Source organism: Apis cerana, linkage group LG1 (assembly GCF_029169275.1).
Source record: "Apis cerana isolate GH-2021 linkage group LG1, AcerK_1.0, whole genome shotgun sequence".
In the NCBI taxonomy this organism is placed as follows: Eukaryota; Metazoa; Arthropoda; class Insecta; order Hymenoptera; family Apidae; genus Apis; species Apis cerana.
The window spans coordinates 2,717,461-2,742,556 of record NC_083852.1 but is presented as its reverse complement, the minus strand read 5'-3'; the positions used below and the strand labels follow the sequence as shown (position 1 = coordinate 2,742,556).

The 25,096-nt window shown below is 42.9% G+C and overlaps 1 protein-coding gene across 37 annotated transcripts in view; it reads right to left on the bottom strand.

The window, feature by feature from the left end:
• Nucleotides 1-25,096, bottom strand: part of LOC107992839 (protein muscleblind) — a 455,871-nt gene that overhangs the window by 164,644 nt on the left and 266,131 nt on the right. For 2 of the 37 annotated variants that reach the window (XM_062085141.1, XM_028664312.2), the window contains one exon: nt 20,459-20,494. The exons of 33 other annotated variants lie outside the window; for them this stretch is intronic. In XM_062085141.1, the coding sequence (XP_061941125.1) occupies nt 20,474-20,494 (21 nt within the window). In that variant the 3' untranslated portion in view covers nt 20,459-20,473. Of the gene's footprint in view, nt 1-20,426; nt 20,495-25,096 lie in introns of those variants that run through there. 2 more of the 37 variants (XR_009832706.1, XM_062085149.1) reach the window with 2 other exon arrangements.

Here is a 25,096-nt window from a genome sequence, read left to right as displayed (position 1 = left end):
GAATCGTGATCTTCGGTGTTTCGAGAAATAATGAAGCGTCGCAGAAAGTAGAAGAAGAGGAAGAAGAAGAAAAGGAGGAAAGACTCTCGACCACGCTTTTCGAACGAAATAAAAATGTCATTACGGTTTGAACGAATGAAAGTTTGAACGAGAATTAATGTTCCGCGTGAAATAACGGGGGCAAGCAAAGCGCGCATAATTACACCATTATTTCCCCGCGCCATTGAAATTCCGTCGCGCATAATGAAAAATTCGTCTCTGAATTTGAAACGCGTTTAACGCAGCTCGTTATAACTCGAGTTCGCTCGAGTTCCTTTTCTTTCTTTCTTTTTGTATCGCCGCGTTTCGATTTCCCGCCGATTTCTCTTCCAAGTTTTTCGACGTCTTTCCCTTTCCCCGACCGAAAAAATATTTTCTCCCTCTCGCTTTCGATTCTCATAAAGGAAAGAAGGAAGAAGTTGGCGATCTAAGTGATTTATCGCGGATCTCATGCGCCAAAGTTAAAAGTAGTGATGGATGGTTACAAGTGGATAGATGGAAAGGCGAAAATATCGCGTTTACGTCATCCGAGTCAAAAGTAACGTCCAGAGTGTGTCGAAATTCCGTAGAATCGGATTCAATGGAAAATTCGATCGGTGAATCATTTCCATCTGTAATTCGCTATTATTAGATGCTAGGATCTAGCGGATATATAGTAGGACACGTTGTTAATTAAAATTAAATTTAGCCGAAGGATTTAACGAGATTTTCAAACGTTAGAAAAACTTGCAAATTCGATCGCGATCGATCAGAAGTGGGACAACAAGTTTCGAGTTTAGAAGAAGAAAAAAGAAAAAAAGAAAATACCATGTACGATCGGTCTGGGAAACTTGTCGATTTCGCGTAATCGAGGAGGAAAGGAGCGAGTTGGGTCTCGATCGGTATCCTCCATCAACGTTTGAACACGTTCCAAAACAAGTTGTAGCCGAATGGCCGAAGTTAAACGAGGAGCCTTACTTTCTCCGGATGAAAATAATCCCTTGGATTTTCATTTCATCACGCCAGACTCTTTTCTAATTTGTTTCAAAGAAAAAAAAGAAACTAGAAATACATCAACTGTTGTTATTATTATTATCGGCAATAAAGAAATTCTATTTTCTTAATTTTTCACACGTTCGTTTATATTATACCTATTAATATAATCGTAGTTAAAATTATCACGTCCTCCCTTCTTTTCTTTTCGATCCTCTATCACTTCCCGTATTCCGATTCTAATTAAATAAGCGGATGGGTTAATAAAAATATAGAAAAAATCGAATCGACTCAATTCCACGGTATGGAAAGATCCTATCTTTCCTTCCTCCTTTCTTTTCCCCCCCTTCCTCCCCGAGGGAATCAGTACGGTCACTCGAAAGGATCTCGAGACGAATCTTTTACGAGAGAATTCGCGAGCTCTGCCCACACCGGCAGGAACAAATTGCCGGGCAGAGAATCGTATTTTATTTCGCGCCGGTAAACACGGCGAAGTGAGTTTACGCCCGACAGAGCAAACAGCCGCGTGTAACAATATTAATCCAAATGAACGTTTGCTCGTCGGCATATTTCTCTTTCTTTCCTCCCTGCCGGGGATTATATACAGCGCGGCGACAAATTTTCATCCTCTCGCGGGAAGGGGAAACGATTTTTCCCTTTATCGCTTTCGATTCAAGGTTTCGATTATCGATCTTTCTTTCTTTCTTTTTTTTTTTTTTCTCGTTTCGCGAAGAATGAAATTACCGAAAATCGATTCTAATCTTTTCCCGATTTATTTTTAAGAGTTAGATACGGATTGTGAATTCGTAAATTTTAGAGAAGTTGGATAATAAATTCTTCCTCTCTCTTTATTTTCTAAAGGAGTTATATTTACCTCGATGAAAACAGTGATCGATAAGCGGCATATTTTCGCGATATTTCCGTCGTCACGACGGATTAAAAGAAAGAAAGGAAGGAAGGAAGAAGTCAATTATAGGATGAACGATATTCGAGGTGTCGTTCGCGCGGTACGAAAATGGAATATCGGTCGAATTAAATTCAATCCCGCTGTACAACGAGAAATTATCGTTGGTGGTCTTTGATACCCGGCAATCACCATGATCGATTTTCGCCAAGTGACGAAATACTGGATCGACCAAAAAAAAAAAAAAAAAGGTAAAAGAAAAAAAGAGAAATTAAATTTTCTTTTCATCGAGAGAGAAAGCGCTAATCGTACAATTCATTTCCAATTTTCCACCTCTTTTTATCGTAACGTACACTTAGTATATACAAAATTAACTTCGTATCGTATTTCACACTCATATTTTCCCTTAAAAGAATTACGATATTTTTAATCCTTGACCTTTTCACATCAAACGTTACATACCAGAAGAATTTCATACTCTTGAAAAATTAACAATTAACCAATTCACCTTTTTCCATTTCATAATTCATAACGGACGCTGTACGAAAGTACCTTTAACTATATTCGCGAATGTTCTCTTATCCGCGCGCCGAGAACAGCTCACCGCGTCGATTATTTTCGAAACGATTAGCAAAACCGAGCGCAAAACGGTCGAAACGGGTAAAACTGGCCCGCTCTCATCCATCCATCTTGCTCCTCCGCGCCGCGGTTCCACGATAATTAGCACGTTGTACGAGTTACCCTCCCTCCCCAGACACGTTCAAATTAGATTCGTGTTTACACGTCTCGCGACACCGTAGGCACCGTGTCACCACCAATCAGAAGCCACGTCTGATTAGAGGCCCGCACAGCTCATTAATTAGCGTGGCATCGCATCGCAGTTTGATCCTTCCTTTGGGCTGGACTCCTTTGGCGAAAACTTGGCGAAACAGACACTCTACACGTCTACGCGTATGGACGTGATTAACGCGGCCCATAGTTTCGATTTCAAAGGGTTAAACGGTTCCCAACGCTCTCGTTTCGTTGTTCGCGGCGGATGTGGCAATATTGGGCAACACGCGTGCAATTATTATTGGACGGATTCTGAATTTTTCTTCCATTCTTTTCTCCATTCTAACTTACAATTATATGAATCCGCGAATTTGAATTTTTTGAATTCTCTAGGAAGGATTTATTAAAATAGGAAATTGGGCATTATATGTATAGTCTAACGAAACGATTCCAATTTGTTATTTATTATAAATAATATATGATTGTATAAATCACATTATAGGAATCCGTGAATTTTTTGAATTCGGATTGCAATCGAGGAAGGATTTGTTAAAATAGGAAAGGAACGTTTCTTAGTCTAATGAAACGATTCTAATTTATTCCTGCTTTGCGATACAAGTATATGAATCCGCGAATTCGGGTTGAATTTTTCGAATTCTCTAATCGGATTGCTATCGTCGAGGAACAATTCTCCGATCGAATTACATAAGTAGGAAAAAATTAACATAAGAGAAATTAGGCATTATATGTATAATCTAACGAAACGATTCCAACTTATTCCTGTTTTGCGATACAAGTATATGAATCCGTGAATTTGGGTTGAATTTTATGAATTCTTTAGTCGGATTGCAATCGAGAAAGAATTTAACATAAGAGAAATTAGACATTATACATATAAGCCGATGAAACGATTATTATTGAGAAAATATTACTCGAAAATAAATTCAATATCGGAATTTACGTATTTACGTACGTATTCGTAGGTGGGGAGAGCGAGAGGAAAAATGAATTTCTTCGAAAGAAGGAACGAGTTTCGCGCGGGGAAATTTATTCTGGAATTTTTCTCAACGAAGAATTAATTATCATGTACGGATACTTGCACGCACGCCTCCATACGTACATACTTAAAATTAATTTCCCCGAAGAATCGTTAGTTTCCGGAAGTGTCGTCTCTATTTGTCGCATGTTTACAGGGAAGAATTAATTTATACGCAATTTTCATCCCACCGCTCATTCAAATTATTCAAAATTAATCAACACGAAAGAAAATTTCTCCGAGATCCTTTTCTTTAGCGTTCGAACTCCATCCCGTCCATATTTCAATTTATCAGATTATACATTTAAAACTCCAAAAATTAAGAAAGAGCAAATTTAATTCGACTACAAAATTCAGTAACAGATACAAGGAGAGCATGTTCTTCTCCAAAGTCTATGTTTCAAAGAAAAAAAAAAAAGAAGGTGTTTCTTTCTCGCGAAACACACCCACCCCCATGGTAACCCACCATGGCCATTGCACGGCTCGAGCATGAAAATATGCCGGCTCGCCCTTTTCCCTCACGCGAACAAGCATTTGTTATTTTAATAACCGCGCTTCGGTCTTATTTATCGTAACCTTCTCTCTCTCCCTCTCTCTATTTTCCTTCCTTTCCTCTCCACCCCCTCTCTTCTCACCCTTTTGTATTTTAACAAGTACGCACCGCGCGGCGAGAGGTCGAAAACGAGGGAACCGTGGCCGGGCAGTAAATACTTGGAAAAATGAGAATCGTCGAGTTTCTGGTGTATCGCGCAGTTAGCCGCCACCAACAACAACGCCGCGCCCAATTGTCGTAAATATTAATAATCTGAGCTCGCCGTAATTAGCGCCTCCTACCGTCTCCTTCTGAATTTGTTACGGGGGAGGGGGACTCGACTCGGTCGAACTATCATCACAGTGTAAACGAGACATCTTTCCTTTTGTTTTTTCATTCTTCCTTAAAGAAATTTCGCGCGATAGAAATAGGAAAAGAATCATTTTCAAACGCAAGTTTATTCGTATATTCAAATATACACTCGTTCAAAATGTTACCTTCTTTACCATCGAACGGTAAAGATCCAACGGTCTGGGGAAATTAAAACTCTCGAGCTGGAGAGTAAAATATTCATTTCTCGTTTCGAGCATCCACCGTTCTCGATCGAGCTCCCCCATCTTCGAAGAATCTTCCAACTCCTTCGAATAGAAGAAAAAAGAAGAAGGGAACGCGAGCCAAACCTCGGAACAAATACCAAGAAACTACGTAACGTGGCCGTCGATCGAGTCCCTTGATTAACCACCGGTAACCGAGATGGAGAGCCGAAATTCGTCAGGAAGCGAGGGAGAAGAAACTTCTCCTCTCGAAAAGAGGGAGAAGAAACTGTCCAACGGATTAAATATTGCGTCACGTCCGCGACTCGCATTCGGAATTCCACCGTGTCTCCTCCTGTCACGATGGGACAAATTGATTAGCGAACTGGTTCGCGAGAAAGGTCGAGCAAAGGAAGGAAGGTGTACGTGAGCTGATGGGGGAGGGGCTAAAAGAAAAAAGAAGGGGAAAAAAGGGAGGAGAAGAGAAGGAGGAAAGAAAAAGGGAGATGGATAGTCGAAACTTGAAAAAAAGGGAGAAACGCGAGGGAGGCGAAGGGGAGAGAGAGAAAGGGGGAGTTTGAGGAGTAAAGGTGAGCCAGGGGGTTGGTCGTGCGCCGCTCAGCAGGAAACTTTTAATTCCGTAACTCCCGGATTAAATTATCACGCCGAGACGATTGTCTCAGGAAAGATTAAGGAAAGGAGCCCTCCTGGTGGCGGACGCCGCACAGCCGTTTCTTCTTCCTCCTCCTCCTCTTCCTCCTCCTCCCAATCGTTCTTTCGGGAAGAGCAAACAGAGATGGAGAGATGTACAGTGTACACAGCGGGGGTGGAGAAGGGAACAACGATCAAATCCCTTTTTCGTCTGCAGGCACCGGTTGTTGCGCTCGGTTTAACTCGACTACGGCTGAGAAAGAAACACCGTTGAGAAAGCATTGGGAGGGAATGAAAAAAGAGTGAGAGAGAGAGAGAGTGAAAGAGCGAGGAATGGGAGAAGAAACGGGGTGAAACAAATGGACACGAGATTCACCTCTGACGAGAGTGGAAAAAGATGGGGAAGGGGAGGGAGGAGGCTCGACAAAGACGAGAGATAACTTCCCCCCATTTTGGCGAGGAGACGAGAGAGGGTAGTTTGCCGTTTCCGTTGCATCACAGGTAAGTAGCACCTCGAAGGAGGCAAGGAGACGTTGTGTCTGTGCCGCTCTGGCTTTGAGTTTTGATTAACTGGAAGGGTCGACTTGAATTCGAGATCGAGTTCCGCTGAAAATTCCGCGTCTCTCCCTCGCGAGACGGGGTGGAGAGATTGGTGAGGAGAGAGAGAGAGAGACTCGCTCACGTTTCGTAGTACTAGTCTCTGTTTGATTTGGATACGGTGACGTGACAGGTAGTTACGCGTTTGCCAACGTTTCTCCTTCGTTCTCCACCCGATATTGCGTGGTCTTATTATCGGAGAAATCTGTGACCACGATGAAGAATCGCGTAAATTGTGAAATTTAATCGAAACGACGTAGAGAGAAATTATTTAAAAGGCGAGAAGAGGAATATTTTTGTTCCGCGGGATCGTGTTGATTTTAATTAAAAATTATTTTTCGCCGTATTTTCGCCTAGGTTGAGTATAAAAAAGATGGATTAAATAATACGAGTTTCCAATAACGTTATAAAAGAAGTTTTATATCAGAGACGTTATGGATTAAGAAATTCAATTGCTTAATCGTTATAATTATATTTCAGTCTTATCCGTTCTTTTCCTGTTAAGCCTCTTTATAAGGCGCGCATTATTATTTAACCGCCGTTTTCTACCATTTAAATCAGCTTCTGAAATCAATTTCTTCTAATTAACTCTCCTTCCTTTCCTTTTTCTTCTAAAATTCTCGTTTAATTTTAAAGATTACGATCGACTCGCGCGCATTAAAATATCAAATAATTAGTTAAAAAGAACGTGTTTTCGCTTCGAATTAACCGATTTAATTCGCTTTATCATTTTGTTTCAAACACCGCGCGTAAAATTGCAAATTAAAATGGACGGAGTAAGGAATAAAGAAGAAAACGAACGAACGCAATGGGACGAGAAATGATATTAATCCACCACGGATGGATTAAACCGATTTATTTGTCAGCGGTTAATTGTTACAATAAAAGGGAAGGAGAATCGCATTCCATATCGGAAACGGCGTATAAACGTCGAAATTCAATAACCGGCTTCTCACCGGTGGAATAGAATTTCTTTTTCCTTTTTTTTCCGCCATACAGGGAGGATAATTATCGTTAACCGGCCGGCTAATTACCGATGCAATAGAAAGTAAGATCGTTAACGACACGTCCCTTAATAGACGGCCGCTAATGCTACCGATTCCTATCTTCTTCGCAAATATTATCTCTCGTATCTTTAATTACCGACCTACCCTCTCTTCCTTCCTCTCCATATATAAACACATAAAATGGGATAAATTTATGAATTCAATCAGTTTCGAACAGTTCCACGCAATGCAATTAAGAAGAATAAAGAAAGGACGGAAAAAGGATGCATCCTGTATTTCAAAACCGAGATTATTTTCCACCGATAATGGAAACAACCGTTCGTTCGCGTTGCCGTGGCGGGGCAAAATATAAATTTTCACAAAAATTCTCCGCCATCTTTAAGGAATTTTTACTTTATCGCGAAAATACGTCACTCCCTCTCGAAGCAAAATTTTAAAACTGTGAATAATTTCGAACGAACAAACGAACTTCACGTCTCTCTCAATTCGATCGTAAGAATAACGAAAGGAAGAATTTCGGAAAATTAATTCTCAACTTTTCGATGGAAGAAAGGGCGAGATATTCGAGGACAAGTTCAAGGCCAACGTGGCAAACGCGCGCATACGTGCTTGACCGTCCCCCTCCCATCTTTCACACCCCTCGCCCCGAGCAACGTTTATCGAGTCCTCCCTTTTTCTCCATCCCCCTCATCTCCCGGCCAACGATCGAAGCACACGCGGCAATCTAACATTTCCCTAAATGTTCGCCCATCTTCGACGAGAAGCGTCCTCCAGAAGGGGCCGTTTTCCACACCGATGGACCCGACTCGGCAGTAAAGATAGGTCAGGAGTGGTGTTGGAGAAAAAATCGTGCTGCACGCGCTGCCGACAATAAGATCATCCATCCCTTCGAGGGGAGGGGAGAGTTTTACGATGTCTGCTATTCGATGTCGCGTAAAAACATGACGACGGTTTCGTGTTTGCAGTTCGTTATAGGAGGGGATATGAATATTTTCACGGGTGATGATTCGTGCTTTATGGATATCGTTGCGGACAATTTTCAAATCGATTCCTTTATTCGAAAGGGAGAGAATTGAGATCGAAAAGAAAAATAAAGAATGTTGCTCGTTTTCGATCTTTCGCAAGAGTGGACAATTTTTAAACCTTTATCTCGATATAATTAGGAATTTAAATATATATATATTTAATTATCTTTGACGCGTCATTATCGGCAGCTGTGTTATTTTCATTTCGTCGGAGATGTAAAACATATACCCTCGTGAGAGTGAGAGTCACTTTCAATAAATGAACGGATCAATTTTTCATTATAGCGAACAAAACTGGTACCAGGATGTATATATATATATACACCACTTAACAAATCATCTATAGATCCGAGTGGAATAAAGAGAGATTCGCGTTTCCTTTCAATTGCAGACAATTATACGATCGTTCACGGGCGAAAGAGATTAAGGATAAGGAGAGAAAGAAGGCAGGGCGAGGCTTTAAAGTTGGACGACGTATTGCTCGACCGGCTATAGGAGAGCTGAGAAAGAATGCTTCGAGGCGGAGCCCGCCGACCGTGGAACGAGATAAGCGGGCAGAAAAGGAAACGGATATTTGTTTCGAGTTTGCCGTGAGTTTGTCGGAAATTGCGCGATAAGAAATAATAAGAGGAAAGATCCCGCGAATCGGCTCTTTAACCCGTCACGATTATCTCGGATCCGATTTCGCGTTCCAAATTCGCGTTGCATTCCCTCTCGGGGGAGAATCGAGATTTTTCTTCCTTTAAAAATCAATTTCCCCCCGGATAATTTGACAAGAAACGTAAAGAAAATTCTTTTTTTAATTTTTCTTTCTTTTCACAAAAGTTAAAACCGAAAAGTCTAAAGAGAAAGCGCTGCTTTCTTTCCTTTGGAGCGTGCGGTGAATTTCACGAAAGAATTTTGCGCATAGTGTTATTCAAAATTCTGCTATCCCTTATCTTTCTCCCGCACGCCTCGACCTGGGATTCATAAATATTTTACAATATATATATATATATCGCGCAAGGATGATTCTTACAGGACCGTAACAACAACGCGTCGAATTCCATCTATTCTCAATTTTTTACTTCTTCAACCGCCTCTTAAGTTAGTTGCCATCATCGTGCGAGAGATATCTCTTTCTCTTTCTCCATCCTCGTTTAAAATTTCATTCCAAATTCCTGGCTCGCTCGAATCGATCGCCATTTCCAATTCTCGTCCCCCTCCTCCCCTTCTCACTCTCCAACTTGACGTTCTCGCGTCTCACCGTCAACGTTGCAGCAGGGAAAGGGGAAAAGGTTCGTCCTTTTTGGATCCGCCCGATGCAACAACGCGGAAACGCGCGGAGGAAGAATTTTCGTTCTCCTCTCGGGCCACTTCGACCCTCGAACGGGGGAGGAGGAGGCGGTAATTGCGTTAAAGTGGACGTGGGTTGCACAAGGGCCGTCCCTCTTCCCTCCTCCGCGGACGCGGAATAATAAATTCTCAACAGCGCGCCGGTAACGAAAGTTGGGGGGCGGGGGAGGAGCTCTCTCTCTTTCTTTCCCGCTCCGTTAACACACGCGCCCACCTTCCTTTCCTCTTCATTACCGGGAAAATGTACGGGATATAAATTCCCGAATAATTCCAAATATTGCGTTGTCGCAAGAGACAAAGCAACGGTCGGAATTGTACAGGAGAGCGATTCGAAACGTCGAGGAGAAACGGAGCGGATAATTTTTATTTAGCGATTTGTTATTATTTATTATTATTATTACGTGTTCCAAGGTTTAGAAATAGAAGAGATGGTGGAAATCTGTAACGGTATGACGAGGATTCGTGATAAAGAGAGACGATTTTCGACGAGGAATTGGAAAGCTTATTGAGAATTTAATAAGAGGAATTTCAGTAAGGTCAACGCCACGCGTGTCTTCGCGGGACGAAAAGCGTGGACGTGAAGGGCGCCGAGGAAGGCGCTTTGTATTTTATAATAGGTTTCCGTTTGTCGTTGCATTACGGAAACATCGAAAAACCGAACTTATCGCGTCCTTTGTTCTCCGCTCGACTTTCTCATCGCAGGAAAGAGAGAGGAGAAGAAAGAAAGGAAGGGAAAAAGGGGGAAAGGTGCAGGGGGTCCGTTTGGTTGATTCCTGGTTGGTCAGCCGTGAAGAAAATTCGAACGGAAGATTTTGTAAGAGGAAAGGGGGAGGGGGGCGTCTTAAGGAAATAAGGAGACGAAGAGAAGGGCTGTGTGTGCGGAGAGAAATCGTCGGTGAGGGCGAAAGCGACTACATCCTCGATGACTACGTCGCCCCCTCGCCGCATTGCGCCGTCACGTCTCACGGGACTTCGGGGGTCCGTTCCAAGATGGTTCATTAGTTGTCGCAATGCAGGACCAACCTCCCGTGTCCTCCCTTCTTTCCTTCGTTCTCGCCAACTTTCCTTCCTTCCTTCCCCCTCCGTTTACATCCCCCCGCAAACCTGGAGGGAGTAGAAACGGAGGATATTTTACTCAGTCAACCGTGCGGCCGAGGATTTCCTCCAAATCCCCGTTTTGGATGCGCTTCCTTCCCTCTCTTCCCACCCTCGCGTTGCTTACGATTTCGAACTTCGATTTTTCCCTAATATCCCTTATAACTCCTCGATAAAACGCCGTTCCGATTCGAAGGAGGAATATTAATTTCGAAGAAATTTCAGTTTTCACGCGATGAAGGCGGAGGGGTGGGGAGGAAAGGGTTGAGAGTCACTGGGCCGATGATAACGCGCGCGCGAATATCGAAGAGGGACCCTTTCCTCTTCTATCCTCGAGAGGGGAGCGTTTTCTTGGCCCGGTACCCGCTCCAGGGGATTACGAATTGGCGGTGGAGTCAGTCGCCGCGCTTCGCCGAACTTCTCGCGGAAACAATGGCGCGCACGAGCTCAAAGAGCTCTGTGATCGAGAAGGATGGGAAAGTAGCCCGGCTACTGGAGAGGAGTTTTCTTCTTGCGCGCAACACCGCCCTGAGCCACCTTTCGCAGCATATCCCTGTAATATGGATTCCAGAAGCAGAGGATACGGCGAACCGTGAAACGATTCGTCGCTTTGACGATCGCTTCCAAAACGAGACGACGGCACAACGCGTTAAGCTTCTTTGAACGATCGTCGACCAATCCCCTGCATCTTTGATTGCTATTAAGAATACACGAATCGCGATACTTTAACTACGAGGAATCAGACTCCAATATTTTACGCGGTATCGCGCCTAATAATTCCTTCGTGTCTAAACCTCGTGTCTCGAACGTTATTCAGACGTCGAAAACTCGGGCTCCTGAACGTCACCGGATCGTTCAAAACGAGTATAGAGAATCGCCTCGGTCGTTGCTTCGAAACATCGAAAATTCCCGCGGACAAGCCCTTGAAGGACACGAAGGCGGAATATCGAATTTACTTAGGGGGGAGAGAACTTCGAGCGGAGGAGGAGGAGGAGGGAGGATTTGTGCTCGAACGAGCACGGCCGGCCTTGTCTCCTTTTGCCCGGCCAACCTCTCTCTCTCTCTCTCTTTCTCTCTCTCTCTCTCTCTCTCTCTCTCTCTCTCTCTTTCTCTCGGCAAAATGAAACAAGGGAAAGAATCGGATGATGAGACAAAGAAGAGGGGGAAGTGAATCGGCCCCTCGAATAAAGGCGTGAAAAGGCGCAGCGGCGCGAAGTAGCGAACACGTCGACGAGATAGCTTTCAAAAGAGGAGAATTAACTCTCGATTATTCGATTCCAACCACCTTGATCGATGAGCAATGGGGGAGGAGGGGTGGCTTCCATCGTTCGACAGTTCAGGTAAATATAATTATAATCGTAGAAACGAAACGTGTATGCGTGTATACAGGGTGTCTCGATAGTAAAATATATATATAGAGAATGAGAGTGATCGATCTCGAAGGAATTGGTAATACATTTTACACTCGTGAATCTTTTCCTCCGTTTTTCATTAAAATCGAAAAAAGCATTCTGTTCAGACTTGGTTCCTTTTTTAAATCAATTATATATAGTTCTATACATATACATTCGTTCGTTGACTTATAATGCGAATCGACTTCAAAGAAGGATAAAGTTTTTAAAATAAAAAAAAATCTTGTACCATATTTAGGAAATTATAAACGCAATTACAGGGAAATTCGATCGATGCGCGGTTCGAGAAGAGTCGACAAGATATTTTTACATCTGTTAAATAATGCATATGATCGTCTTCATTTTAAGTTTGCGGGCCGAATACAGTTCCAAGTTTAACGTTCTGCGACACCGGGTTCGTTGCAGCAAACTAAATTGCAACTGACTCGACACGAGCGAAACGACTTGCTGAATAATGAAGATACATTTCTTGAAACAAGCGAAATCGAGTTTGTTCCAGGTGCTATCCCACCGACCGTGTATATGCGCGCCCCCATTGAGAAACATTTATTACTTCCGCTTTATATCGAACGAATATAAATTAATCGAAAAGCTGCGTGGAAAAAGCTTCGAATGTTCAAAATAAACGATAAACGCGTTACAACTGTAATTAGCGTTCATTATCCGTTATTATGGAAATAATTAACTAGGAACATCATCTCGTACGTTCACCGAGCGATGATCACCCGCCATTACGGAATCAAGCATATAATAATAATAATAATAATTAACCGAAGCGATAACCGGTGACCACACATTATTACCGCAAAAATAATTAACTTTAAATTCTTCACCTCGTTATGATAAAATGTATACGTACAAAAATAACTATCGACCGATAAAAAATTCCAATTCTCGCACCTTCATAGATAACCGCTCGAGATGGCTATCCATTGCCAACCCCGTATTTACGATTAAATAAAATAAAATCCCTCTCCTCGGAATAAAAATTTCAACATCTCACATTTATTTATAAACCGTCCGAAGCAAAGCTTTCTGATCAAAAATTCCAATCTCTGACCGTTATCCGAAAAGAATATCCAAAAAAATATTCGCTCTATTAAAAGAGGAAAGCAACCCCCTCCAAACAATTAAGAAAAAAATCGTCACCCCCCCCATCCATCGATAAGGAAGATCCTCCTCGCGGTTTCCATTTTACATAATCTCGCTCGTAAATACGGGACGGTATAAAATTTTAATAAATCCCCGCGGCGGCGCGTATTTCGCGGCGCGAGACGAGCAATAAAATCTAAAAATATATATCCTTCGAAATAAAATAAAACGGTAAACGTAGCGTGAAACGGGGGGCCGGCCGCCGTATAGCGGCGCAATAAGGGGTGTCTCTGTCTTTCCCCGTGAAATACATTTCCCCATCGTTCTTTCGGTCCTTCGTACGTGGTCGAATTTAACATCCGCTCCTTTTCCTACGACCCATTCGTCTTCCCCCTTGCTCTTCCATTCTTCTCTCCTACATATGTGTAGAGAGAAGTTGTATCTATCATCCACCCGTCACAACGCTTCGCCTTCTATTTGACTTCGACTCGATTCAACTCGATCGTTGCGCTACTCGCGTGCCTCTCGATCGCGAGGAACGAGAGAAACGCTGCGTAATGCTCTTCCCGAGGATTTCGTACGGTATCGTAACTAAATTTATCGTTTCTTCCTTGGATTCGTTCCGGGTTTAGGATCGCTACTCGAGAAATTTCTCTGTGTTTCGCGTTTTATCTTTATTTGTTTATTTGTCTCTTTTTTAATTATTTCTTTTTGTCGTTTATTATATATATATATACCGTAAGAGTGGAATTGAATTTCGCGCCAAGCAAAATTGTATTAAGCTATATTTATTGCGACTCGTAACGAGTTTCTTTTTTTTTTGGATTAGTTTAACTGTTCCTCGAGAATTTAGAATATCGTTCCAGTGTAACCAAAGCGCAGTTGAAGCGCATCGAGAGGATCTTGCGAAAGAGAATCTTGAAAAATGAGTTACATAAACCATACTCGTATAAATTGAGAGCCAAAATGGAAGCAGCGTCATTACGTGTCTACTAATAACAGTTTACAGGCATTTGGATAAAACGAAAAAATTGGAAGCTGGAAACGGTAGAGGTCCATGATGAAAATCTTAAACAAATACCGAGGCCATCCTTGTAGTCGAGCAAAGTTACAATAATCCGTAAACAGACTAATTTATTCTTTTCCGAAACAAGGAGATAAGGACAGGCCTTTAATTAATCAAAATATGAGATCTTAACCCATCCCCAGATATTTCAATAAGTCAATTATCACTTGTTTTCAAATAACTAAAACGTTCAAGATGATAATTCGAGGAATTTCTCGAAAACATTTCACAAATTTCTCCATTTACATCACCACCTCTTCGATTAAAAAGCGCGTATCCAGCGATTACCCCCTAAAACTTCGAACTCGGGGTAACATCCTCGCGATTCGTTCCACCTCCTCTTGGAAAGACTCGGGCTAATTTCCGCGAGGCCACCCGTGAGAAGAAGAAGAAGAGGAAGAAGAAGTAGGAGAAGGAAAATTGTCGGCCCGTCTTACTTTTTCGTTAATATTAATTTCGCGGAGACAGCGTACGCCACCGGGAGGAGCACAGCCGAGTAATAAAGTAAATTCATTTCCATTTCTCTAGGAGAGAAAGAGATGTACACGTATATAATATATATATAAAGAGAGAGAAGAGAAGGGGTGCGGAGAGGAGGCGGCAATGCGGTAGCGAAGTTCCGTAGCAGCCGACCAACCCCGTAGCAACCCCCTCCGCATCGCTTTATTATCTCGAAAGCTATTTCGCCGGCTGCCTACTCGCTAATAGGATTGTCACTCGCGTGCCTTTTGCCAGGCCAAGGGCGGATAGTTCCAATTCTCGGTATCGCTATCGTTGGCCCGAGATATTCCCGCGTTCGTACCTCGTTGCAACCCTCCCGCGAGAAAATAAAAGAGAGAGAGAGAGAGATAAGGGAGAGTAAAATTTACTCGAGAAAACGATCGTGAATTATCGCCGCGTGAAATATTCTTCGATCTGGTTTCGAGGGGAATTTGATTTTTTGGAGAATATCTACGTAAATAGATATTCGGAGATCACGCGAAAGGGTTCGAATTGTGAGAGGAAAGGAGGAGAGGGAGGAGGAGGAATTTGCATTCGTTAAAACAGGGACGGGGTCGAGTCGACAGGGGAAAAAAGGTGGAGGCGCGACATAAGGCGGGGGCGGGCTGGAAAGCAACGTTAACGACCTCTCGAATAATTCTCTCTTTTCCCAACGTCTGGTAAATTAACGCCACGTGGACGGCATGTCGGATGAGACGTTCGCAAAGTTCCTGCACAAAAATTCGACGCACGATCCCGAAAACTTGTTCGATGGCTCAATTTCGTCAACGTCTATTCGAGAACGCCAATTCCTTTCTTTCTGGAAACCTTCTTTCTCCCTTCTTCCCTCCTCGAGACGAGAAGGAAAGGAATCCAGGTTAACGTTAACGTCGGAAAAAAGAAAGAAAAAGTAGACTCTATACGTTTCGTGTATTCCACTTAACGGAGGGAGGAGGGGAAAGACAAGGAAGGAAGCGAGCGAGGAGTGGAAGCATCGAAGGACGGTGGAGGGACGGTGAGCTCGTCGTCGTCGTCCGCCATGCTACTCGAACCCAATCCCACTTTCATAAGTTTTCCCAAGTTTTGCGGCAGCTAGTGCCGTCTAATAGCCGGCGCACCGTTTCTCCCTTTCCCTCCATCCTCCTCTCCCGCCCCAACCGCGCTCTATCTGCTCCTTCCAGGCCGCGCCGCTCCTTTTTTCCCCTTCCTCTCTCCTACGGCGGCTAAAAGTTGGCGGTTCGAAACCGAGCAGCCACGGTGGAGAGGCCGCGACGTAATTCACCGGCGAATATCCCGGCAGACGTTCATGGAAATTGGAAGCGGGGAGGGGGATGGAACGAAGAGGAATCGAGGCGAGGGGGAGTCCTTCTTACGACAAATCGCTCGTGTTCTTGCGCGATCGCGACTCCCTGTTCTTCTTCTTCTTCTTCTTCTCCCTACTTCGCCCTCGTTTCGTTTGGAAGAAGGGAGGAAGACGTCTTGTTTTTTCCTTTCTTCGGCTTCTCCGGATCTAGGAACTGTCCCTTTCGAGTCATGGCCGGTTCTCTTAAGGGGAATTCGCTCCAGTTGCAATTTTTGAGGAGAGAATATCTCTGTGCGCTTTAAGCTTCTCTCTTCGTTTATCATTTAATCATTCGTCGCGTTTAACTTTCGAATACGTACGAAAAATATAATTGTAGGAGAGGAGAGGCAAACGATGGAAAGCGACGGAAAAAGGACGATTATATATATATCTCGAGGAAAGGGGTAGCCAGGAAAAAGGGACAGTATCGGTGACAAACGATGCTTGGATCGACGTTATATTGAAATCTTAAGGGACGGTTATATTCTCTTAGATCGGCAGACACCATATGGCACAGGAAAAGAAGGAGGAGGAGGATGCGTCATTACCGTTGGGACCATCGTGGAACAAAACTGATACAGACTCTCCTCCTCCTCCTCCTCCTCTATGGAATTGATAAAGTTCTTCCAGAGTTTTTCGCCTCCCTTCTCGCCCAAACTACCCTAAAAACGGTAACTCGAAATTACGGTCGGCCAACTTCCGGTCCCCGTGACTCGATAAAAATTGTTTCGACCAGGAAGCGAGACAAGGATAAATGCGTGCGGTGGCCGGCATCGACGACCAGATTCGAGAATCGTGTCCCCCTCTTCCTCTCTTCCTCGTCGTCCCAGCGTAACGAAAAGCATTGGATCGTTTTATGGAAATTTAATGGCCGTCGCGGTTGGAAACGCTCTCTCGATGAAATTTAGTGGTTTGTTTTCTGGGTTAGGAGAGAGGTATCGCTTTTGAGTTTGCATAAGTGTCGCGTGTTCCATGCCAGTGATAGTTGTCTAACTGTATCTCATAGTATTTCGACCTGAAATTTTCTTTTTTTCCCCCCGTTTAGTTACAGAACGCTCGGATTTATCGGGTTATCTTTCGCAGAGATGCGAGATTGAAGTTTACAATAATCTTTTCTCTTTTTACGTCGTTGTTTTATTTTTAGAAAATGACGATCGAGGAGAAGAAACAAGAGTAATAACGATAATCGAGTTGTGCTTATTTAAAATTATCAAAAGTATTTAATCCGTATTCATCAAGAGAGTGGCGTTAATAAATAAATTAATCGATCTTTCTTACGAGGAAAAGAAGGAAAGAAATGAACGCGTGAAGATTTGATCTACTACTCGATTATTACACCACACGGTTGGCGTGGTTTTTTATCTCGTATGAATTAATGAGATATACACGCGGATAGAACGAAACATTGACCTGTTCACCTGAGAACAGGTTTAACGAGACCGATTTCACGAATCCGCGTTACGTTTGCGAACAATTTCCATATTGAAAACGATTTAAAGATTAAAAGGGGGAATACCGTGGACTGAACACGCAACGCAAACACAGCTTGTTTTTCCAATCGGGTAAAAAAGTATACAGAACCGAATGAAAATATTGTTGATTAAATATTGGCGCTTTTCGTGAAGCACGCCAACGGTAGATATAGTATATTATTATTCGTACATGAAACGATAATACCGATGGAATTTACGATTATCGATCGGTTAGGAAAGGTTTTTCGAATTATCACTTTCGAATTAATTTTCACCCGGTTTCATTTTCCATTCATAAATGTCTCTCTTGAATTGCGCAAAAAAAGGAGAAAAAGAATTTTCCAAATCTCGCGAGGCAAACGAAAGTCAACAAAAGAGAATTTTTCTCAGAATTTTTGAAAGCTCAACCCGACTCGAAACATTTCTAGAATTTTTAAAAACCTAACTAAAAAAATATATATATATATAAAGCAAGCACAATAACTGAAAATCAAAGAAAATAAAATTTTTTCACAATTACCCAATTTTAATTTTTTTATTTTTTTTTTCAAAAACTTTTACTTCGAAGCATTCCAAATCCAAGCAAACCAAGTAACGTAAATCCAAGAGAAGAAAAGAAAAAACAAAGTTCCTTGCAAATAAAGTGTCCACCTCACCTCGGGAACGATCAATTCCAAGAACGGTAGGTGACAAGCGTTGCGCTAAGCGTTCATTTAACGAGGAGAGACCGCGGTCGATTCATCATCGACATTATCGTTGCCGTTTCAGTCGGCGGCCTTTCATCGGTCGAACAGGGCGAGCGGTTCATTTTTTAAAAAAATAAAACCCCACCCCAACCACGACAGTGGATCGTCGAGGATCTCCCTCCTCCTCCTCCTCTCCACCTTCGGTCTCACGATCGCCTTTCTATTAGACGGAGCGATAAATCGACGACGGTCGTCGATTCGGTCGGCCGCCAAGTCCAAAAAACTGCGCGTCGAGGGAGGATTATGAAGGCGTCGATCAGCGACTAAAGAAGATTAAGTGGCTCGAACGTTGCTTTCCAAGTCTCTCCCTTTCTCTCTGTATCCACTCCAATCCTTATCCGCGATTTCTGAGCATCGTTGGAAAGCAACCGTTAACCAATCCTCCCCGTTGGATCGATGAAAAATTAGCGGTGAAAGATCTTGGAGTGGATGCGGGATAGTGGATTAGAGGAAGGGTGTTTTGCTCGACCAGGGTGGTTTGCGAGCTGGAGATGGATGGTTTCACAGGTTTTGGCTGAATTTTTTGTTTTCTTTTAATTAACGCGATTATTGTTCGATTAATTTTCTCGAAAGAGATCATTCGTGAAAATAGCCAAGTGTTCGCTTTCGAGTACGAGTGGGAAAAGGTGCGGGGATACTTTTTCTTTTTTGAAATTTAATTAAATTTAATTTTTTTCCAAACATGAAATATTCGCTCTCCGAGCAATTCGGACGAAGTCGAATTTCGAGGGCTGCATGCTAATCGTAAATCATGGAAGATTAAGTTGTTACGTGACACGTGAGGTTGTTACAACAACGTCCAAGAGGCGTGTTTACTTAGCTAAAGTTACCAAATTCGGTGTGATGCATTGTAACCGTAGAACGCTTAGAACGCGATATTCGTATGGAGGGTTTAATTACGTTACCTCTCTATTCTTTCCAATATATAATAATAATCCAACAGCCACGATAAAATTGAATCACTATACTCGAACAATTTTTTCAATAAAATCTCTGAATCAATCGTTTCACTCCGTCGAGGAACAGATCGAGGGGATGAGAATATTTAAGAAAAAAGTAGAACTAAATGACGATTCGATTCGACCTATATATATATATATATATATGAAAGAATTCGAGACGAAAGGACGAAAATAAAACTTCATCAACGGTGGAACATTTCGCCCGTGTAAATTTGAATATCCGAGAATAACATTCCCAAGGAATAAACCCCCTCATCAATCCTCTTTTCTTTCGCCTCTCTCGTTCGAGGCGATTTCTCACTTTTCTCCCATCCACTTTCGTCCCATTCGCACCAAAATCGGGAGGATATTTTTGAAAGCGACCTGGATCGATACGAAAGATTACAACCCGTAGCGTTGTAATAATTAATTCTTCGATTAATTTCAAAATGCTTCCCATTTCCATCGCGTTTTATTATGGAGAAGAACGAAACGTTGCTTTCGTTTTTAGGGAATTTAACTAGGGAGAAACTCATTGCCGCATAAATATCTACCTATTTATATCCGCTGTTGAATGATTTTGAACTTATTTATCGATTGCTTGAAAAAGGAAATTTCTTTCTGTGAAAAGAATTAAATAGCGTAATAGTGTTATTCGCACATTCGAAATCGTGGCAAAAATAGAAGGGGGTTGGATATTGATCGCAAAGTGACGGAGCATATATACTATACTTCTTTTTGTGAAAAATTCGTGACACGATATAGGAAATAAGGATATCGTTTCAATTTTATACGAGAAACACAATTATTTTAATTTCGATTAATCTCGTCGACAAATTTTCCTGATAAAAGTGATATAAAGGTTAAAATTAGAAGATGCATTCCGAGATAAAGCAGAGAATACTAACAAAAAAGGGGGAGAGGTGCGGCAGATATTTAGGTAGCGACACAAAAAGCTTCGATTCCGCATTTTCATCGCAGCAAATCGGAAACGAAGTTGAAAGCTCTCCCCGTGAAAGTCGCAAGAATTCCCCTCGCGTCCGAATTTTCGTTCGATTTTATTTAACAAATGGCGCTGCATTACGGAAACGTACGGAACACCGGAGTCGAATTCTAGATGCAATGGATTCGAACATCGCTTTGACGCGTCGATTCACCTCGATTCGGTCGAGCAACGTTGTAACCCGGATCTCTCTGTTCCCCGACTAAACCTACCGCCAATTGGCCATCGACGTAAACGTTTCGAATTAGCCGCGTTATAACCCTATATCCAACGTATATATCTCATTTCTTCCACGCTCAATTTACCAATAAAAAGAAAAGGACAAAAATTCCGAATTCGATGCCACCAGGAGCACAACAAATTAATCCCAAGCAACTTACCCGAATTCGTTCAAAAATTAAAGCACCCCCTTCGAGGAAGAACTACGTTTTCGTGCCACTTACCTGAAACGACAAATAAAATTGAAATTAAAAAAACAAATTGGATGATACACAGTTGGACGATAAATAAGCAAATTACAATACTTAGAAATAAACGAGTTTCTAGATATAAGTTCCAAGAACTTATAAAAACATCGTATAGCGAGAAGTTCGAGCTGCAATCATAAAGAAAAAAGAGAGAGAGAGAAAATAGGTGACCTATGACGTGGCTCGCGTTGGAGAAACAGAAAATACGGTCGATCGGTCGATAGCGCACGATTTTCGACGCAGAAATGTACAATTTTCAACGATCGGATCGTGGAACGAGTACATCGACACGCGAATGCGGGGGAGGGGGCAGCCGCAACGATAATTTCGAGATCGTAATTACACTGTACTATACGCGTCGAGTGGAGGGAGGAACGATCTCTGATCTCGCGTGTTCCCCTCCCGCCCCCGTCGCTCGTGTAAAAAAAAGGATGGAGCAAAGGAGCGAGGTCAAGTGTGCGTGCGGAACGAATATGAAAGAGTTTTAAGTTTGTTTATTAAATTTGAGGCGGAATCGCGGCCACCGAGCTCGCTCCAGATGCATGAAACGCGGCCATATCTCCACCGTCTTCCTTTTTACGACCTTTTCCACTCCCCTTTCTTCCTCCCTTCCTTTCCTTCTTTCCCATTTTCAAATCTCCCCATCCCTTTTCTTTTTATTTTATTCTATTTTTTCACCAGGAGGAGAAAAATTTTCCTCGAAATATATTCCAAGAGTTGTCTCGCCTCGATCGAAATTCTAACGATACACGCACATGATTTTGAAAAGATGGGTTCCTCCCTTCCTTTCCTTCTTTCCCCATTTTCCATTTTTAAATCTCTCCATCCCTTTTCTTTTTATTTTATTTAATTTTTTCACTAGGAGGAGAAAAATTTTCCTCGAAATATTATAAATATTCCAAGAGTTGTCTCGCCTCCATCGAAATTCTAACGATACACGCATACGATTTTGGAAAGATGGGTTTCTCCCTTCCTTTTTTTTCTTTCCCATTTTCCATTTTCAAATCTTCCTTTTATTTTTATTTTATTTTATTTTATTTTTCACCAGGAGGAAAAAAATTTTGCAAAGATGGGTTCCTCCCTTCCTTTCCTTCTTTCCCCATTTTCCATTTTTAAATCTCTCCATCCCTTTTCTTTTTATTTTATTTAATTTTTTCACCAGGAGGAGAAAAATTTTCCTCGAAATAATTCAAAAGTTGTCTCGCCTCGATCGAAATTGTTAGGATTTTGCAAAGATGGATCGCTCGCGTTCGCTCGAGGAACAAGTTCGGACAAGTTTGCGTTTCCCTTTGCGTTTCACTATGAACCAGAAGATATATAATTTGCGCAAACACTCGATACACATTTTAAAATATTCGATTTCGCGGTGCAAAGGTATTTCTTTGAGAATATTTAGGAGGTCGCCGTCCTCTTCGCGCGATTAAAGTAATTCCAACTGTACGTATAATTTCTCGGTGCGCGTAGTTTCATTCACCGAGACGCAAAATATTTCTCACGCGAATAATAATCCTTTCATCTCTCTCTTCTTCTTCGTCGTCAACACCATCAACCGGAAAGATAAACGACAATATCCCGCTCACGAATTTCCTTTCACGGTTCCCCAGATTCAGCGAGGCGACGTATTGCCGCGTAGAGGGCGCTCGAGAAAATTCTTCCACGCGAAAGAAAGAAGAAGAAGAAGAAGAAAAAGCGTGCGTGGGTGTAAGGAGTTTTGCAGGCTGGTTTATCAGATTCACGACGCCGGTCGTGGAAAGGCGGCGGGGCGAAAAAGTCGGGGCTCGAGGCCGAGACACGTGAAATATGAATACGTTTCGGTTGATTTGTACCTCGCGCCTCCTATTTCGTCGTGTATATTGGAGGGGGCGAGGGAGCTCGTCACGTAGCTCTGCAGCCGAAACGTGCCTCGATTCTCGCGGCGAGGAGGATTCTGTCGGCCGGGGTGTTAACAACCGGCCTCGACAGCGGTCGCGAAAACGTGAACCCTTCTTCGAGTAAGCGAACAAGAGTACGAAAGGTGTTTTCCTGGAATATGGAGCAAGAGGAAAATTAGGGACACTCTTCATCTGCCAGAGAAGTGGATTGTTGCATCGAGATATCGAAGTAGCAAAGATGAACAATTCTGGCAATCGCTTCTTTTGCTTCGTTTCTAAGCGGATCGGTTACGAAGGCTGGACTAAGGTTGCTTTTAATCCGTTTAAACATTTTCCGGAGAAAGTCAAGAACATCGGGAAAATTGTAGGAGGAACGATCGAGGATGTTAATGAAAAGAGTACGTAAGAAAGTGAATATCACGTTTCGCGTTTTATTATTTTTTTCGAGCAAAGATAATGGATTCCAATTATCCGTTCGATTTCCTTTCGAGCAATTTCCACAGGTTCGGTGCAGGAAACGGATATCTTCGCGAATAAGTTTATTTTCCGCCGGTGTTGCACCGAGCGTTGAAGGGGCGCCCTTTAGCGCGAGTGGAAGGTAAAGAAAGGCCTCTCGACGCGGATGGAGGAAGGACAAGGTGGCGCTGGCGAGCGAGTTTCAAAGTGCAGGCGTACTTAAGAACCCCCCTCTTCGACTTCTCTCCGCCGAGGATGGAAGCACGCGTGTTCTACGTGACTCTTCGCCCCCTCCCCGAGAAGAGCAGAAGGAGAAGAACGGGAGAGAAGTTCGTCTTTTATCCACATGTCGAATATCGAGTCGAAGGTGTACGGCCCTCCGTCGACTCGAATTCCCGGGTAATTAAATTTTTGCAATTCAAATTTCTCCCCCCAATATCCCGCCCTCCAACGGAAAAATTAGACGTTATGATTTATCGAGGGTGAAGCGAGGAGAACTCCCACTTCCAATTCGAACCCGCTTCTTATTTTCTATGAAAACTTCCAACTTCCATTCGAGGCGCCGCGGTTGTTAAAATTCTTGGAGAAGTTTGGACGAAATGTACGGCAATGCGTACGCCTTCTCCCCCTCTTTCTCTCTCTCTTGTCGAAGATTGAAGCACGTTCCGGCTGCAATACTACGTGACCTCCGTTTTCTTTAAGCACGAAAAGCTTTTCTTTCTCGCGCTTTTACTCTCTTCCTTCCTTTCTTTTCTTCCCCTGCTTCTTCTTCTTCTTCTTCTTCTTCTTCTTCGCGTTTAATTTATCTCACGTTACATTTCACGAATATCTGCCCAATATTTCTAACAAGTTTCCATCGAACGAAGAATCGCCTCGATAATTGTAATGGATCTGAAGCAACCGAAATGTCATTACACGTCCACGTAATTCTATCCCCGTCGAGCGTAAAGTCGATCGAGTGGAAAATATAAATTCCGCCGGTGTCACGTTGTGTGTGAACCGAGAGAGAGAGAGAGAGGGGAGTAAAAGGAAAAATAATTCGAATCGGAGGGCGGGTCGTTGGAATCGATGCACCACCGATTTCTCTGCCACCTATTTTTAATAGAAATAACATGACCAATTGATCAAACAGCGACCGATCGGCCGTGATACCGTGCGCGCAACAAGCCGTGTGACGTGTGGAGAAGGGGCAAAAGGAGGGAGGGGGAGAGAGAGAGAGAGAGAGAGAAGAAGGAAAATACGGGAAACAGAGATCATCGTTCATCGAGATATCGTTCCCATGGCTGGCGTGGTCGCAACAGCGAGTCTAATGGAAGAGCGGCGGGAACAAAACGCGAACCGCGAACAATGCGCCGGAAAAAAAGAGCGGTTTTTCGCGTTGAAAGGGGAGGGATCGATACCCTCCCCTTGAGTGGAAACCGACGGGGTTTGCCGGGCCCCGATTTTTCTCTTTACTCGAATTTCGATACCCCCTCCCCCCCTGGATACTCGATTCTTGATTCTGCGTTTAAAATAAAAATAAAAAGAAAATCACTCCTTCGATTCTTCCTTTCATGCTCGAGCAACTTATAGCAAGTTTTCGAAGGAAAAAATTCGACGATCATCTGGAAACCCCTTCTTTTTCCACCGCGTGTACAATCATCTCCGATTATCGCAAAATCCGGCACGGTTCATCTCTCCACTTTCCGCCATTCAGAACTACAGTTGAAAGCGCGTAAATCGATCGCGGCCGGGATATATTCGGCAAATTGCGCGCGGCGTGGCGGGATGCAACGTGAATTCGAAATCGATCGCCGTTACGAATCCGCGAAGGAGTAAAAAAGGGAACGGGGGGAGAAAAACGAAGAAAGAAAGGAAAACAAAAAGCCGATTGCTCGCGTTACGGGAGAGAATCAACAACCACCACCCCTGTATGTGTGTGGAATGGAATTTGCGGTGGCGGTGCGGGCGGAACTAATCAAGAGGCAACAAATAAACGTCGCAGCTATGAAAAATACCGATAAAATGCGTGAAACGTAAACAGAAACTCGTTTTATAATGGCGTGTGTGCGGTTTTCCAGCGTTGGTAAATTGTGTCGGGGGAGAAAGAAAGGAAAGATCGACGAAGAGATATAAAAGTTGTTAATTAAATTAAATTTTTCACGCTACTTGTTTTAAATAAGATTCTTCGAGATGATGGAACGAGATCAATCGGTAATAACTCGTTTTAAAAAGATATATATATATATATATGCGTGTGTTTACAGAAGAC